The following is a 14,298-nucleotide window of genomic DNA, read 5'->3' as shown; positions in this document are numbered from 1 at the left end:
AAGCAGTTACAGTCGGGTTGAACCACCCAAAAGGTCACTGAACATGTCTTTGACAACAGTTCACTCCTCCCTGAAACATGGGTCAAATATTGCTACAGTTAGTTGTCTGTGACAATAGTGGATTTAATAGGCTTTTTTTAAATATACATTCTTTTCATTAAATAATTATTAATGTATTAAATATATTTTTCTTTCTTGTTGTTTTGTAATCGCTATAAACAAATATTTGTGACTCATCTCTCCATATGCCAATCTACTTTGAAGATTGGAGTCCATCTATCCATCCATCTTCTGAACCTGTTTTAACCTGGCGACTGCTGGGCGAAGGTGGGGTACACCTTGGACAGGTCACCAGTTTGTCACAGGGCCACAGTCACACACCCATTCATACATTCATACCAACGGACAATTTAGAGTCACCAATTCACCTATGAAGCATTTTTTGGACTGGGAAGAAATCAGAGTCCCTGGAGAAAAGCCACAAACGCACTGGGAGAACATGCAAATTACACAAAAAAAAAGTCCCAGCCAGGAATTGAACCGGGGCCTTCTTGCTGTGAGGCAAGAGCGCCGACCACTGCACCACCGTCTGATAAAACTCTTAAAAACATTTCTGATGAAAGACAAATAAACCAAACAAACTTGCAGGTGCTTCTTTCACACTGACCTCGGTCATCCATGATTGCCACTGTGAGGGTCTTTGTTTCTTTTCCAAATTTATTGCTGACTGTGCAGTTGACCCCGTTCTTCATGATGTCAGCTGTGGCATTTAGGACAATAGTGCTGACTATCATGTTGCCTTCAATTGCAACAGACTATATGGAACAAAAGAGAAAGAAAGACAGAGAATGTCATTATAAATGATGAGTAATGCATTGTACTCTCCAGTTTAAGTCATTAATCCAATTTACATTCATCCCCCATAACTAGAAGCCAGCATAGCTTCCTTTTGTTCTTTATTCTCACAGCCATACTGAAAATATCTAGAAAGGTCAAATTTAAAGCAAAAGGTACAATAAAAAAATCCAAGAAATCTGGTATAATGGGTCTATTCTTGCTTTGTTTTATTGTAGTCTGTTTGTGTACCTCTTTGGCCGAGGGAACCCATGTAAACTGGGGTTTGGGTTCACCATGAGCAACGCATTTCAAGGTCACTTGCTCTCCTTGCTTTGACACCTCTCCAATAGCAGGTTCAGCAATAATTGGTTTTCCTGAAAAGGGAAGAAAGAATGTGAAGTAAAACGACAACGATTGTTGGGATGCGTGCTGGCAATGCGATATGTATCCCGATACGTGTCTCGCGATATATCCCAAGACTGTACTAGATAATTTTTCACTTTTTTGGTATACATCCCAAGTAAAAACTTGGAAGTACATGTTCTCATACCAACAAAAACTGCAAGACTGACCAAACATTTAACACAAGCTGAATCTCATCAGATCTTCTTGTTTTGGTCGCTGTGTTTTCACCACCCAATAGCATCTGTTTTGACCACAGATTGTAGTTTAAGAGCATAATCACACATTACTGGTTTAAAACTAGAATGGTCTTAATGTCTCTATGTCTAATGTTTCTAAAGAGGAAGTGTCAGTGTAAATGTGTAGACTTTGTGTCTGGCTGTGTCTACCAAAAGACATGCATCATTTGATAGAATGTGTTGCTTAATGCCTCAGTCATAACTACCCTTATGGGTGGACACGGGCTGTTTGCGCCAAAATGGGCAAATCTGTACGGGACATGAAGGTGGAAAAACACAAAATGCTATTATCGTAAACCATTTGGTGAGTCTGTAGAGTAAAAAATGTTGGTGCACAGTTTTTTTTACAGGCATGCTGCAGCCGACAGGTCTTAGCGGACACTTAGCAAGAACAGGAGAAGAACTTTGTGTGTGCAGCCGGATTGTTAGAAATAAGGAAATTGGAAAATTAGAGTGTAGTTTGTGTGTGCGCCTACGGACACACTGCATGCATCAGTAAGGAGCCAGTACGCGCACCTTAATAATAACTAGAATGTGGTTTAAAGGTGCATTCACACCGAGTGCAATTCGTGGCGGAGGCGGCCAGTTTCCATGTTAAGCCAATAGAACAGACATAAGGCGATCTAAAGTCCCGCGACGTGATTTGAGCGAGTGGCTCGGCGTGAAGGTCTGGCAGCAGCTCAATTTGAGTGATAAGGCGCGAATTGGGTGGCGGAGCCAAAAATTTAAATATCTGAAGTTTGACAAATCGCCACATTGCATAGGAACTCAGCTTTGAGCATGTGACGTTTTCAGTAACACCATAAGCGGGTAAAATATTAAACCAAAGCGAGCGTTTTTGGTCAGAACCTCTATCTTTTCCATTTACCCGCTGGAGCCGCAGGGTTGAAGAGCTTATCCGTCTAGTTTGAGGCAAAGGCGGGAAAAATCCTTGACAGATAGTCAAACATGGAGACCTGATTACCATTGTTTTTTTTAGAACTTCTGTACATTCTAAGTGAGATATCCAGAGACTGTTCCTTAGCATCACCCTAAATGCATTGGCTGGTAGCTCCTTCCACATGGGGCCGCGGCGTCAAACTCTGGGACACATTTTTTTAGAAAGGCAACGACCAACAAATTTGTCACGCGATGAAAGGGGGGCGGGGCATGCAAATTTGTCAGACGCATCACGTTTGGTGTGAGTGCACCTTAAGGCAAACAGCATCACCCATATGTCATTATCCCAGATCCACCCTTGTATGGGTGCGATTTAAGCATAACTTAATGGATTACTGATCATATTTAGAGCAAAACAAGTTTACCGTTTTCTCACTCTGGTTTAGAAGATTAATCTTTTTTAACTTTTTTTAACTTCTTGAAAACTGTGGGCTTCGATATACTTTAAAAGTCTTTTGAGGCAGGGTTGCCTATCCCCAAATTACTGGCTGCTGGATCAGGTCATTCGGATTATGGCTGAATGAGCACATCCGTAATCCAGGCTTTCTAAAGGCAGGCTGTGTTTGTGTGCCTCTGTAATGTATACATGTATACATGTGTGACGTTGTTACCTTCAACAGACAGGTTGACACTTGCACTGACTTTCAGTCCAGGCACAGAAGGGACAGCTCCTTCACATATGTACTCTCCCGCTTCATCATAGCTAATATTGTCTAAAAATAAGTTGCCGTCCTCGGAAAGAGTTTTAGAGCCCTGGAAAAACACAGACATGGAAATAAAACCCGCTGTAACCTGCAATATCATCCCTTTTTTTTCTTGCTCTCCTGTTGCACAGAAGAGTCGAACTGAACTGAGAATATCTACACCGAAGGGCACACTGGTGCGCTGGGAAAAGAGCGATCTTCACATACGCACTGTTTGACAGCGCAGTGATAACAGATCATCCTCAATGATAAACCTGTCTCTTGCAATTCTTTTTTACTCCTTCTCACAGGAATTCCTCTTCAGAACAACACATTCTCTGCCTGGGCCTGAAACGCCCAGGAGACGCAACAAAGATACTGAAGCTGCAAAAACAAGCCTAAAGCTGCAGGAACGCCATGCTCATAACATTAGGAAAAAACTAAGCTCATCAAGGAATAGTAGTTTTCAACAGTGTAATAAAACGTTTCATTTGTCAAATTATTGTTAGCAAACCTAACTAGCATGCACTTCTCAAACAGAATTACAAATACATTTTGTAGACTGGTATTATGGCAAAATAAACTATGATAATGGATAGCAATCACTTTGAAACTAAAGATAAAAGATAAAAGAGAAAACCAACCTTTTTCCAATGAAGCGTATGCTTGTCTGATGCGTTGACGTCACACTTCCACTCCATCTTCCCCCCCAAACTGACTGTTTGCGACCCAAGAGGTTTCACGACAACTGGGTCCATGTCTAACCAGGAGAAAAACAAACAACATCCGAGTGAAGGTCTGCGAGACGCCAGAAGAATCAGTGGTTTGCAAATGGAGTGGAAGATGCGCTACTTCATATTCCCTCCACACCTTTTTAACAACCATGTAATAAGACTCTCTAAGTGGCAGCAGAGAGCAGAGTGTGATATTTGTTTTGGAAGTTGAAAGCCAATATTAAACTAAAACCAATTAGGAACCCGAGCTAGGTCTTATCACGGCCATCAATGCTTAATGTGGATGATAAGATCAAATTAAGCAGTGTGGTTTGGACAACGATAAAGTCACAGATGAACTGTGAAAAATTTAAGTTGATATCATTTGGCTGGCAGGATTTCGTCGAACCTCATCCAATGCTAGCCTCAATAATTCAAGGATTTAGTCACTGTGAGGAAGAAACCATGCAAATGAGACATCGACGGATCTTCATGGAAGCTGGATTTGATCTCCAGTGTTGTGCGTTGATATGAGCTTGTAGAACACTTACAGTGGACCACGACGTTGAGTTTGGCTGTCAGGTCTTTGTCACCGGCATCATAGTCAAGGCCTTTGCATACGTATTCACCAGAGTTCGTGCGGTTGACAGATTCCAGCGTCAGAAGTCCCTTTTCACCATTGATATCTTTTCCCTGAAAATGAACATATACATAATCTTAGTTGAGAATTTTACAAGATGATTTTATTATGTTTTTTTGTGATCAGACAATGCACACCAACAGAAAAAATATTCTTTCGTTTTTACATACATCTTTAGAGAATTCAAAATCGGGCTGAGGGTTTCCGTCAGTCTCACACTTCATCTCAACTTTATCACCCTCTTTGATTGGAGAAGTGTTGAGAAAGGTGAAAGTTGTTTTCTCAGAGGGATCTGCAGGGACAAGAAAAAAAAGAGAAAAATATAAAAGTTCCTTCCGAGGTTAAATTGACTGCCTGCATTTCTCAAGCGAGAAAGAGTTCTTATCTTCACCTCAGAGAAAAAAAATATTCCCAGAAACTCTTTTTTCAATACATCATTGTTTTTCTTAAAATTTAAAATAAATTTCTGTTGCCTTCTTTTCCTGCTTTTTACAGTTTGGTTATTTGGGTCTTAGTTATGCTTGTTATAAACACAAAAGTTAGTTATTTCAAGATTTTTAGGTAGGGTTTTACTCACTGATAAGGCACACTATGGGGCTCTACATATCTTGAGTGTTATACTTTTTAAATATATTTACAAATTAAAACAAAAGCATTGTTGGTTAGGTTTCACATGACATTGACTAAAGATAAAATACCCCACTGATCTGCCGGTTGGGATAAAGGTAGAGGAGTCTCTTCATCATGATAAAAAGTGCAAGAATGATAAAAGGACTTGTGGAATTATGGAAGTGGTGCTTCTTACATTTCAAATTGAGCATTTTTTATTACTGAGACAAAATTTGTCAAAATTAAATTCGGAATGGTTGCAAAATCTCACTAAATTTGGAGTAGAAATCATTTTAATAAAGCAAAATAAAATGATTCAAGCAATAAATTAGAACTACTAAGTATAATGAATAAAAAAAGCAGTCAATGAAGGCACTGCAACTGCTCATCATTCATGACATTCCATCATTCATGAAATTCAAAGATGCCTTCTTAATGCTAAATTTGAAACATTATTGTGTCATTTAGGCTCCTTTATAAAGAGAAATGCCTCATTGGGGGTTATACATTTTTTTGCCACAATAGCCTCACTGGGATGGCAACAAAACCATTAGATAATATATCTCTATGCTACACAGTTTAATATGATTAACACTCGATTGACCAACAAAAGCCAAAGCTGAAAACAACAATTCAGGAAGGGGCAGAGTTGTTCTTTTTCTTCTTCTTTATGCTCCTTTTTGTTATTTTTGTATTTTTCTGGTGTAGAATCAGAGGAATTATCTAAAATTCTAAAATTCTAAATCTATTCATTTGCTAAATAAACTAAAAGCTGAACAAATGAATGAAAATATGTCATTTAATGACTTCAAATGTGTGTGTGTTTTTTTATTGGGTTTTGTTTTAAGACCCACATAACATGTTCTTGTGGCATTATTTTCATGGTGGAGAACATGTGTAAAGAAAATTTAGCTCCAAACTGCATTTCTGACCATTTATTTATTTATCTCCCGGCCCCCGGGGGAGCAACTGCAGCATGGGGAGGCAGCCTTTTCGGGCCTCCTGAACCTCATGATATTTTCATTGAGACAATAATAAAAAATCCCTCTAATTTGTTCTTATTTTGTCCCCTTTCAGACTAATGCAGGACACTCAAAGTTGGGGCATCAAGGCACATGTGGGGTATAGATCGCCTGCTTATTGCATCATAGTAGTGCGGCTACAGCAAAAGTGAAGCTATTGACTTTGACGGTCTTTCAGCAGCTAATTTTTTCTGCTTGGCTTTTGGTATTTCATAAATACAAAGTTGTCTCAGAGAAGCTTGGGGGCAGTGATGAGGAATACAGTGAAATGTTGACGCTGGTTTGGCCCTCTCTATTGTCGTAATGACCTTTTCCTGATTAACGGATTTAATTGTGTGACAACAGTAACTCCCCCCTAACCGGTCCATTCCATTTTCTATGGACCTACAATTAACGCAGGTCCAAAAACGGTACAACCAGTCTGACTTGATGAGTCCATTATATAATAAAAATGATCAAAATACCATATTGCTTAGAGAAAACAAGGCTTATATATCATCTGTGTCTTCCATGCTTTTTAAATGAAATATACTGTACATACACTGCTTCATGTAGCGATCAGGCTAAAAACAATTGGTGGTAGCTCCTCCCACAGCCTTTGGGGCGTCAAGCTTATGCACACATTGTTGGACAGACATCCAGCAGCTAATTGCATCCATTGTGAACACAGCTTAAGATGAGCTGCTCCTTCACTCACAGTTAAGGTTGATGGTGATGGTGTTAGACCTCTTCGTCTCTGTGGTGTTCTGTGGAGTCCTGTACTCCACTTTGCAGAAGAACACTGAGTTCTTGTCCTCTTTTACTGGCTTCATGTACAGGGTGTTCCTAAGTGTGTAGAGACCTGAAGGCTCCTTCACAACTATGGGAACCATGTAGGTATCTGAAGAAGAGCAAATAAACAAAAACATGTAAACAAACAACTAAATAATCTCAGTTTTTTGGTCTACCCTCCAGGTGACTCATACCCTTGTCCTTGTCTTTAACTTCGGGAATGGGCTGATCGTTTTTGAACCAGATGAGTCTTGGCTGGGGAAGGACATTCGTTGCAACACAGGTGCCAATCTGATGAGGAATAATGATATAGTAAGGCACAAACAGTATGGTGGAAGGTGCAATTCCCTGTAAAGTTGTAAACTAAAGACAGCACACAAACCTCAGAGCTTTCCTTGCTTATAACTGAAATGGCTCGATCGGTTGGCTTTTCAAGTTTTGGGGCCTCTGGAGCATCTGAGAAAAAACACGATTTTTAGATTTCTAAGATTTACTAAAATAATTGTCAAGATTATCTTAAAAGTAAGAATTATTTTCTTCTCAACCCTTTGCAATTCAGCATGGCGCTGCTGCCCAGGCTAGTTAACTTCTCGCTGTAAATAACCAACTTCATAGTATTCCACTGTGACCTGGTTCATATGATAAGGGTCAAACTACAAAAACACTCCCACTTCCCTCTCCCTGCCTTACACGTGCGGTCCCAGGTGGAAGTTTACCCTCTGCTTTATTCCCAGGCTCACCTCTGCAAGGTCATCTTATCGCCGTCTGCAGCTGCCCAAAATGTATCAAAATAAACAGTAGATGTGTTTTTCTTTCTGTGTCCCCATTTTTTTGTGCTTCTGTCCTCCAGTCTGAACCTTGTCTTTTGTTGTGCAGGACAAACCGTTTCTTTCAATAAATTCGAGCTCTCCAAAAAGCCCTTCAGATGGAGCTCTTTAGGGGGCCCAAAACAAAGACACTGCCCATTGCCGAGATAGGGGTTTAGCCTCTGTCCCTTGCAGCTTCATTTTGAAGAGCCATCGCCTGGTCAATGACACTCAACGGGGAAACTACCGCAGAGAATTACTTTTTTCTTTTAAATGTCGGTTTTAAATCTATTTTGAAAAGTATTTTCCTACATGCGAAAATACAAATCTATTTAACAGTAAATAAAGTCTAACCTTATTTTTTTTGACAGTTTTGGGTTTAAATCACTTCCCTGTTAGTTTTAACTACTGAAGCTAAACAGTAAAGAGACCTCATGACTCAGTCTTGGCATTATGCTAATGGACACTCAAAGGTTCATTGACATTGAGTCAATCCCTTAAATTTGTGAACAGAAAGTTTTCAGTTTTCAAAACAGAACTGTAAGAATGTTCAACTGTTCAATACTTACTGACCTGCTCAGAATAAATAGCTGCATTTATGCACTCTGTTTAAACATTTGAGCTTATAAGAGCACAAATGTTTACAAATACAACTCCTATCCTGTAGTGAAAATGACTTAAAAAAATGAAAGATTTTTCTTTTAATCTAACAGAATGCTCCCATATTTAGGGGGACCAGGATAACTTCTTAATGCAGATAAATCTGTATTATTTTTGGTTGAATTGCAGAGGGGAGGATAGGAGAAGGCTGCTCCGGCAGCATCACAGTGATCACTCTGGACTTCCATTTAAAAGAGAAATATCAGACATGACAAGTGTAATTGAACTATTTATCAATTATGTCAAAAGTGATTAAATTGTGGGTAATTGACCTCTGGAGAACCAGTTAAAGGGATGTGCTGACCTTTAATGTTGCAGGTAACACATGGGAGTTATAACTAACAGTTTAGTGCGCTCTAGTAAATTGTGTTGTAAGGCATAAAAGAAATGCAATCTGCTTACAGAAGACTGTGAGGTAAGTGGAGGCATCCTTGTACCCATCCGCGCCAGCAGTGGCTTCGCACACGTAGGTGAGCTCATCAGATGGTTGAACTTTGGTGATGGTCAAGCTCAAATCAGCCCCCATAGTGGCGCGTTTTCCCAGATTAAAAGCTTCGTCAATCTTTATTTCCTCCCCAAATTTAAATGCAATGCGTTTTTTGCTGCCTTCGTGATACTTAATGAAAAGGAAGAAAAAATAAAATATTACAAAACAGGGTAAAAAAATTTTGAGCATTGATTTTTAAAGAAATAATATAATATGGGGACAACATACAAATTGGAGATAACTTACGGCATGCCATGAAATAACTAAGTTGCTTGGCATTTTTCCAGAGTATGTGCAGGGCAGGGTTGCTGTTTCATCTTTGACCACATTCACATAAGGAGGCACTTTCACTGTCACAGTTCCTCTGCAACCTACAAAAGAAAAACACAGGATACATATTGATACATATTCTGAAATAAAAAAAAAAAAACGCTTAATATTGCTTAAAAAAAATTCTAGGCATCAAAAGATGTGCAACAAACCATTTAGGATCTTTTTTTGATTTTGCAATTTTATTTATACAGTAAACTTCATGAAAAAATGTTAAACATCTACAAGATCTTGCTTAACCCCTTCATTAAATCCACATTCAAATCAAGGCTCAAATAAATCAATGGTCCGGGTCCATTGCGCGTCCGGTAACCGGTATCAGAGCGCGTGCGGTGCCGGGTTTGTGTTGCACGTCTGGTTCTGATGCAGTTTTGCGTCTGGTAACTGGTACCAGAGCCCGTGGGGTGCCAGGTTAGAGCCCGATACCACCTCTGGTACCAGTTAGCAGACCCGGTGGTATGGGAGCCCTGATTTAATAGGAACTGCCAGCCAGTTTGTCACATTTTGAACTTTATCATCTGCAGAGATGAGGATTATTTTCCTTTATTCTTTTCTAAAGTTCAGTTTTAAATCATTGTATGATGAGTTTCATTCTTACTAAATATCATCTTCATTGATCACTTTCAGACCGTCTACTTCTGCTGTTTTTCAGCACTTCGTGTTTGTTTAATTTGTCTTCTGAGTCTTATTTCCTTTAATGGATTTGAAAGTTTAATTTAAGTGGATTTAAATGCACATTGAAATCGATATTTCTTATGATTCTAATGATAAAAAAATAATAACTTTCAACATAATCACTAAGCTGTCTCTTTAAAACTAAACTTTAAATCTTCAATAGAGCTTACCCGTGAGTTTCATAGTCTAAAGCCCAAATTATTCTCAACACCCTCTAGGCTTCCAAGGACTCTGTGTGTAGTGAGAGCCATGTGGTGGCTGCGATGCTTCGTGTCAGCACTGAAGCATGCCCTTTCCTGCTCTGCCTAGGGGCAATTTGCTCTCATCACTCCTCACAAACACATCAGCGACAGAAGCCCACAATGGAGGAAACACACACAGACACAGTTGTAGTACACTCAGTCATCCTTGCACTGTTTACCGCCTGCAAACACACAAAAACTGCAAACAGACACACAGATGTCCAGTTCCAGAAGCAACAACTGCAGCAGGATTTGCACCAGAGGGTCGGGCTGCAAGTGTAAACAGGCACAAACATGACATCTGTTGTGAAATTGTACAAATTCTGTCTTGGTGGAATGCACCTATCGCAGTTCTTGGTCTTGGCTTGGCCCTGGAGGGCGTTGTCGATGCTGCATTTATGTCAGCTCAATGAATGCAAGGCTGGTGCTCCGAACAAGAATAAAATAAAAGAGGCACGGACCGTGGATGAGCTCAATGGAGGATTACGGTGGTGAAAACTCATACCGAGTCAAGGAGTTAAGAAAAAAAAGCATGCACAAGAAATAAAAATCTTTGCACCAATCTTAACTTTGAATAAAGTTAACTTTGACACCTTCAACACCAGTAGTCTGCTGCGTAGTGACATTTTAGGCTTTTAAAAAAATCATTAAAAAAATCACTTGGATCTCTTCCTTTTACTTTGCAGAAGCAGTGCAACTTCAAGTTTCACAGGAGCATTTCAGACATATAGACTTGTGTACACAGGTCAGATAATATGTTACTTCACCTACTGAATTCTCCAAGGGGAAAATAAAGTCTTACGTGGGAAGGTTACATTGACTTAAGTTTACTTGGCTTAACTTTTTGAAAAGCTTTTGGAAGAAGAAACAAAAAAGTTTGAAGCTCTCCTCTTTAGAGATATGCTGTTAATAAATAAATCATGTTTAATTTTGGTGTGAAATCTGTCTTCTAAAGTTTAACACAACAGGACAGTTGGAGGCTGACTCCACCCTCAACGTAGATTTGAAAAATGAAAAAAAAAGGTTGTGGTCTGGATCTGTGATTAACAGTGACAGTCAGGTTAGCTTGAGGTAGCGTAGCCACTCTGTGTCTTCAATATCAAAAGAGATACAGAGCAAAACGATGCCAGTTTCATCACAAACATTTTTCTGTGGAGGTTGTCGCTCATGGTTCATGACGCTAGCATCATAAGCTAATAAAGGCTAATGTATTAAGCAAAAAATCCAGAGTGAAACGTACATTGCAAATCCACCACCAGGACGGAGTTCCAATTGCACTAAACCACTGTTGCCTAAATTCCAAGTCCACTGGAAAGTTGTGCAAGCCAGTAGATTTTTGACAATCAAAAGCAATTCACCTACAAGCCACACTAAAGTTAACACGATAACGACCAACCGATACGGAATCAAAGATTGGCAGGGCTTTTATAGTAGAGCTGCAGAGGATGATGACAAAAACCTCTGAGATGATGTGGGACTCACACCAGTTGACCAATCACAAAATTCAACTGTAAAACCTAATTTCAACCTGCAGGTAGCAGCACGCAGATGGTTTTATAATTTCAGGATTTAAACAATTTTATTTTAAAGGGGCCATACCATGATTTTCGTAAGTCTTTCAGCGGGAACTACAGCTGTATATATGATCATATATTACCTTTGGACCTTAAAAACAAATTATTTATGAAATATTAGTTATTTTACATGAGTCTTTTCCTACCCGGAAGTAAAACGACTCGATTGTGCTGTCGTCAGCATGATACCACCTGCTCGTTTTCATGGGTATGGGAGGGGCTGCTGCAGACAGTGCAGATTTTTAGAGGATTACTCTTAAATGCATAAACAGATCAAAATGGCACTTTGGGGTTCTTTAAAGTGAGGAATGAACAGTAAAATGCACTCAAAACCTTAAAAAGTAGAATTTTCATGGTGTGGCCCCTTTAAATTATCAAAAATGTGGCAAGGACCTTTTATATTTATAGCGGTCAACAGTCAAAAAAAGTTAATTTAGTGTTTGTTCACAATTTAAAAATGAGAATCGAAAAAAAATTGCCTCCAATGGTTCGGTCCAGAGGAACTGCAACATGTGGGGCTGTTTGGTAATAAGTTGTAGAACCCTAATTCGTTTAAGTGATATACATTTGGAAAGACATTAGGAGCTATCATAAATGAAACAAATTCTGACTGCTTTTCCGTGACTTCCTTTGGAAATGTTGTAGAAATTTCTCCACAGCAAAAACAGACGTAGACCTGTACATCTCATCACAGCAGGTACTCAAAATGGCTAATGGTGGAAAACCTGAAAGCTCCAGAAATTGTCCCTTTTAGTGTTCTCCATTCACCAGAGACATCAGGATGCATCCTGTGTCCCACATTTCAATGCATGAGTGTTCAGCCAAGGGACAAAATTGAGTTTCTGAGGGAACGGAGACACTACAGAGCAACTTTTAAAAACTCTCTACTTTTAGAATAGACAATACAAAACCTTGACTACATCACAAATAGGGCTTAGAGGAAAATATCCAGGAAAGAAGCATCCGAGAGGATAAAAGCTTTGATACAGCTAATGAATTAAAATGAGATGTAACTCGTGCTGTCACTCAAATGATGCTGATGTCAGGGTTGTAAATAATTAAATTAATCAAGAAAGAATCGTGATAATAAGAGGGGTTCGGATCTGGAAATTTTACTTTAAATGCTGTAAAGAAACATAACGGCAAAGAGTACAAAGTAATGTACAAAAATATCTAGAACGGAAAAGCAAAAATAAAATCGGTATCACTTATAAACTGCATATTCCCACATATTTTGTATACTAACATAAATTAATCATACCGTCAATTTCACGACTACAAAATCTATAGCTGAATAATTTATTTGTTGTGAAATGCTGCCAAGAGTGAGGAGGAAGGACTTGTGGGAATTCCAGCTATTTGACAGGCTAGTTTTAATAACCAGACGGAGCAGCGCAGACGGAGAAGATGAAAGAGGACTTGCTGAAAACGTCTAAAGAGAGATGAGAGGAGCTGAGCGATGGCCACCTTGTTATCAGGCTACAGTGAAGAACGGGGAGGGGGCATAGGATGGAAGGCAAGACGGGGCGTACAGTATATCTGGAGGAGATAAAGGCTGTCAAAAATACACACTGCGGTTCCTCTGTGTTGTTAGTGAAATACATTCCACTGGGGGTGGGGGGGCAGACACACCACAACCCGCAAATCACATGAGGGTCAAAGGTCAATAGAGCGCTAACGTTTGATAAAAAGATGTTTCGCTACAAACAGAAGGTTTGTCTTTTGTTATATTTCTTTTTTTTCCATCTGTACTTTTTGTTTTATTCCAGCCTCTTGCTTCTGTTTTGTTTTTTCTTTCTCTATCAGATTCTCATGTTTTGCATTTTTAGAAGAGATCTAGCAAAAATAGATAAATAAAATATCCCGTTTCTATGCCAACAGGATACGTGGTACACGCTAGTTAGCGATATCACCTCAGACCAGGAAAGTCCCTGAATCCCGCCTGGGGCTTTTCTGTGTGGAGTTGCATGTTCTCCCCCTGCATCCCAGAAGGATTTTTATGAGTTCTTCCTGAAAGTCCATTCATTATGTATGTTACGGTCATTAGTGAGTCCAAATATTTTTTTTTTTTAGCAGTGAGAAGCTCGCTTTACATAGTTGGCTGTGTCATTTGTCTCTGTTTGGCCATGTTAGGGACCGTCGAGTGGGTAACACACCTCTCACTTGATGAGGGCCGGGATTTACTGCAGTACCCCCAACCTCTCCATGTAACCCAAACAGGGCAGAGTGGATAGAAAACAGGTTGAGCCAAAACAAGCCAGGAACGTGTCCAAAAATTTGTGGGTAAATCAAGTGGTTCACTTTTTAAACAGCACTTAGGCTTGAAGTGTCCCGCTGAGCGGTGCATGGCGAAAACACACAGTCACCCACGCAACCCATTCATTCTATTGACATGCTCTGGCACAAATACAGAGCTCAATTCTTCAGCTCTTCTGATATGAGTTTTCTTCTGATGACATTATAGTTTTTTTAATGTTATGCAGTGTGGTTTATGCCTTGTTGCATACGGTGAATACGAGCTGTCTGCTGGCGAAAAATAGGCAAACCTGAATGGGGCACACATGCGACCTGCACAGAATTTTAAGGTTTGTAGACTGCTCAATGAGCCTGTGGGGCCAAAACGTTCATGTATGTTTTTTAATTTTTTTATTTACCCCTCTCCAAAACCT

The 14,298-nt window shown here is 39.6% G+C and overlaps 1 protein-coding gene across 3 annotated transcripts in view; it reads right to left on the bottom strand.

Annotated features, from left to right (window-relative positions):
- Positions 1 to 14,298, bottom strand: part of bcam (basal cell adhesion molecule (Lutheran blood group)) — a 54,451-nt gene that overhangs the window by 7,346 nt on the left and 32,807 nt on the right. For all 3 annotated transcript variants that reach the window (XM_024267382.2, XM_024267383.2, XM_024267384.2), the window contains exons 2-12: positions 9,055 to 9,179; positions 8,724 to 8,937; positions 7,238 to 7,311; positions 7,050 to 7,146; positions 6,782 to 6,964; positions 4,624 to 4,745; positions 4,365 to 4,506; positions 3,745 to 3,860; positions 3,029 to 3,170; positions 1,087 to 1,211; positions 668 to 815 (exon numbers count right to left, since the gene is read on the bottom strand). In XM_024267382.2, the coding sequence (XP_024123150.1) occupies positions 668 to 815; positions 1,087 to 1,211; positions 3,029 to 3,170; positions 3,745 to 3,860; positions 4,365 to 4,506; positions 4,624 to 4,745; positions 6,782 to 6,964; positions 7,050 to 7,146; positions 7,238 to 7,311; positions 8,724 to 8,937; positions 9,055 to 9,179 (1,488 nt within the window). The remainder of the gene's footprint in view (positions 1 to 667; positions 816 to 1,086; positions 1,212 to 3,028; positions 3,171 to 3,744; positions 3,861 to 4,364; positions 4,507 to 4,623; positions 4,746 to 6,781; positions 6,965 to 7,049; positions 7,147 to 7,237; positions 7,312 to 8,723; positions 8,938 to 9,054; positions 9,180 to 14,298) is intronic.

The sequence above is a fragment of the Oryzias melastigma genome, linkage group LG16 (genome assembly GCF_002922805.2).
Source record: "Oryzias melastigma strain HK-1 linkage group LG16, ASM292280v2, whole genome shotgun sequence".
NCBI classification, from domain to species: Eukaryota; Metazoa; Chordata; class Actinopteri; order Beloniformes; family Adrianichthyidae; genus Oryzias; species Oryzias melastigma.
Note: the sequence above shows the minus strand (reverse complement) of the source record. Positions and strands in the feature narration are given on the sequence as shown.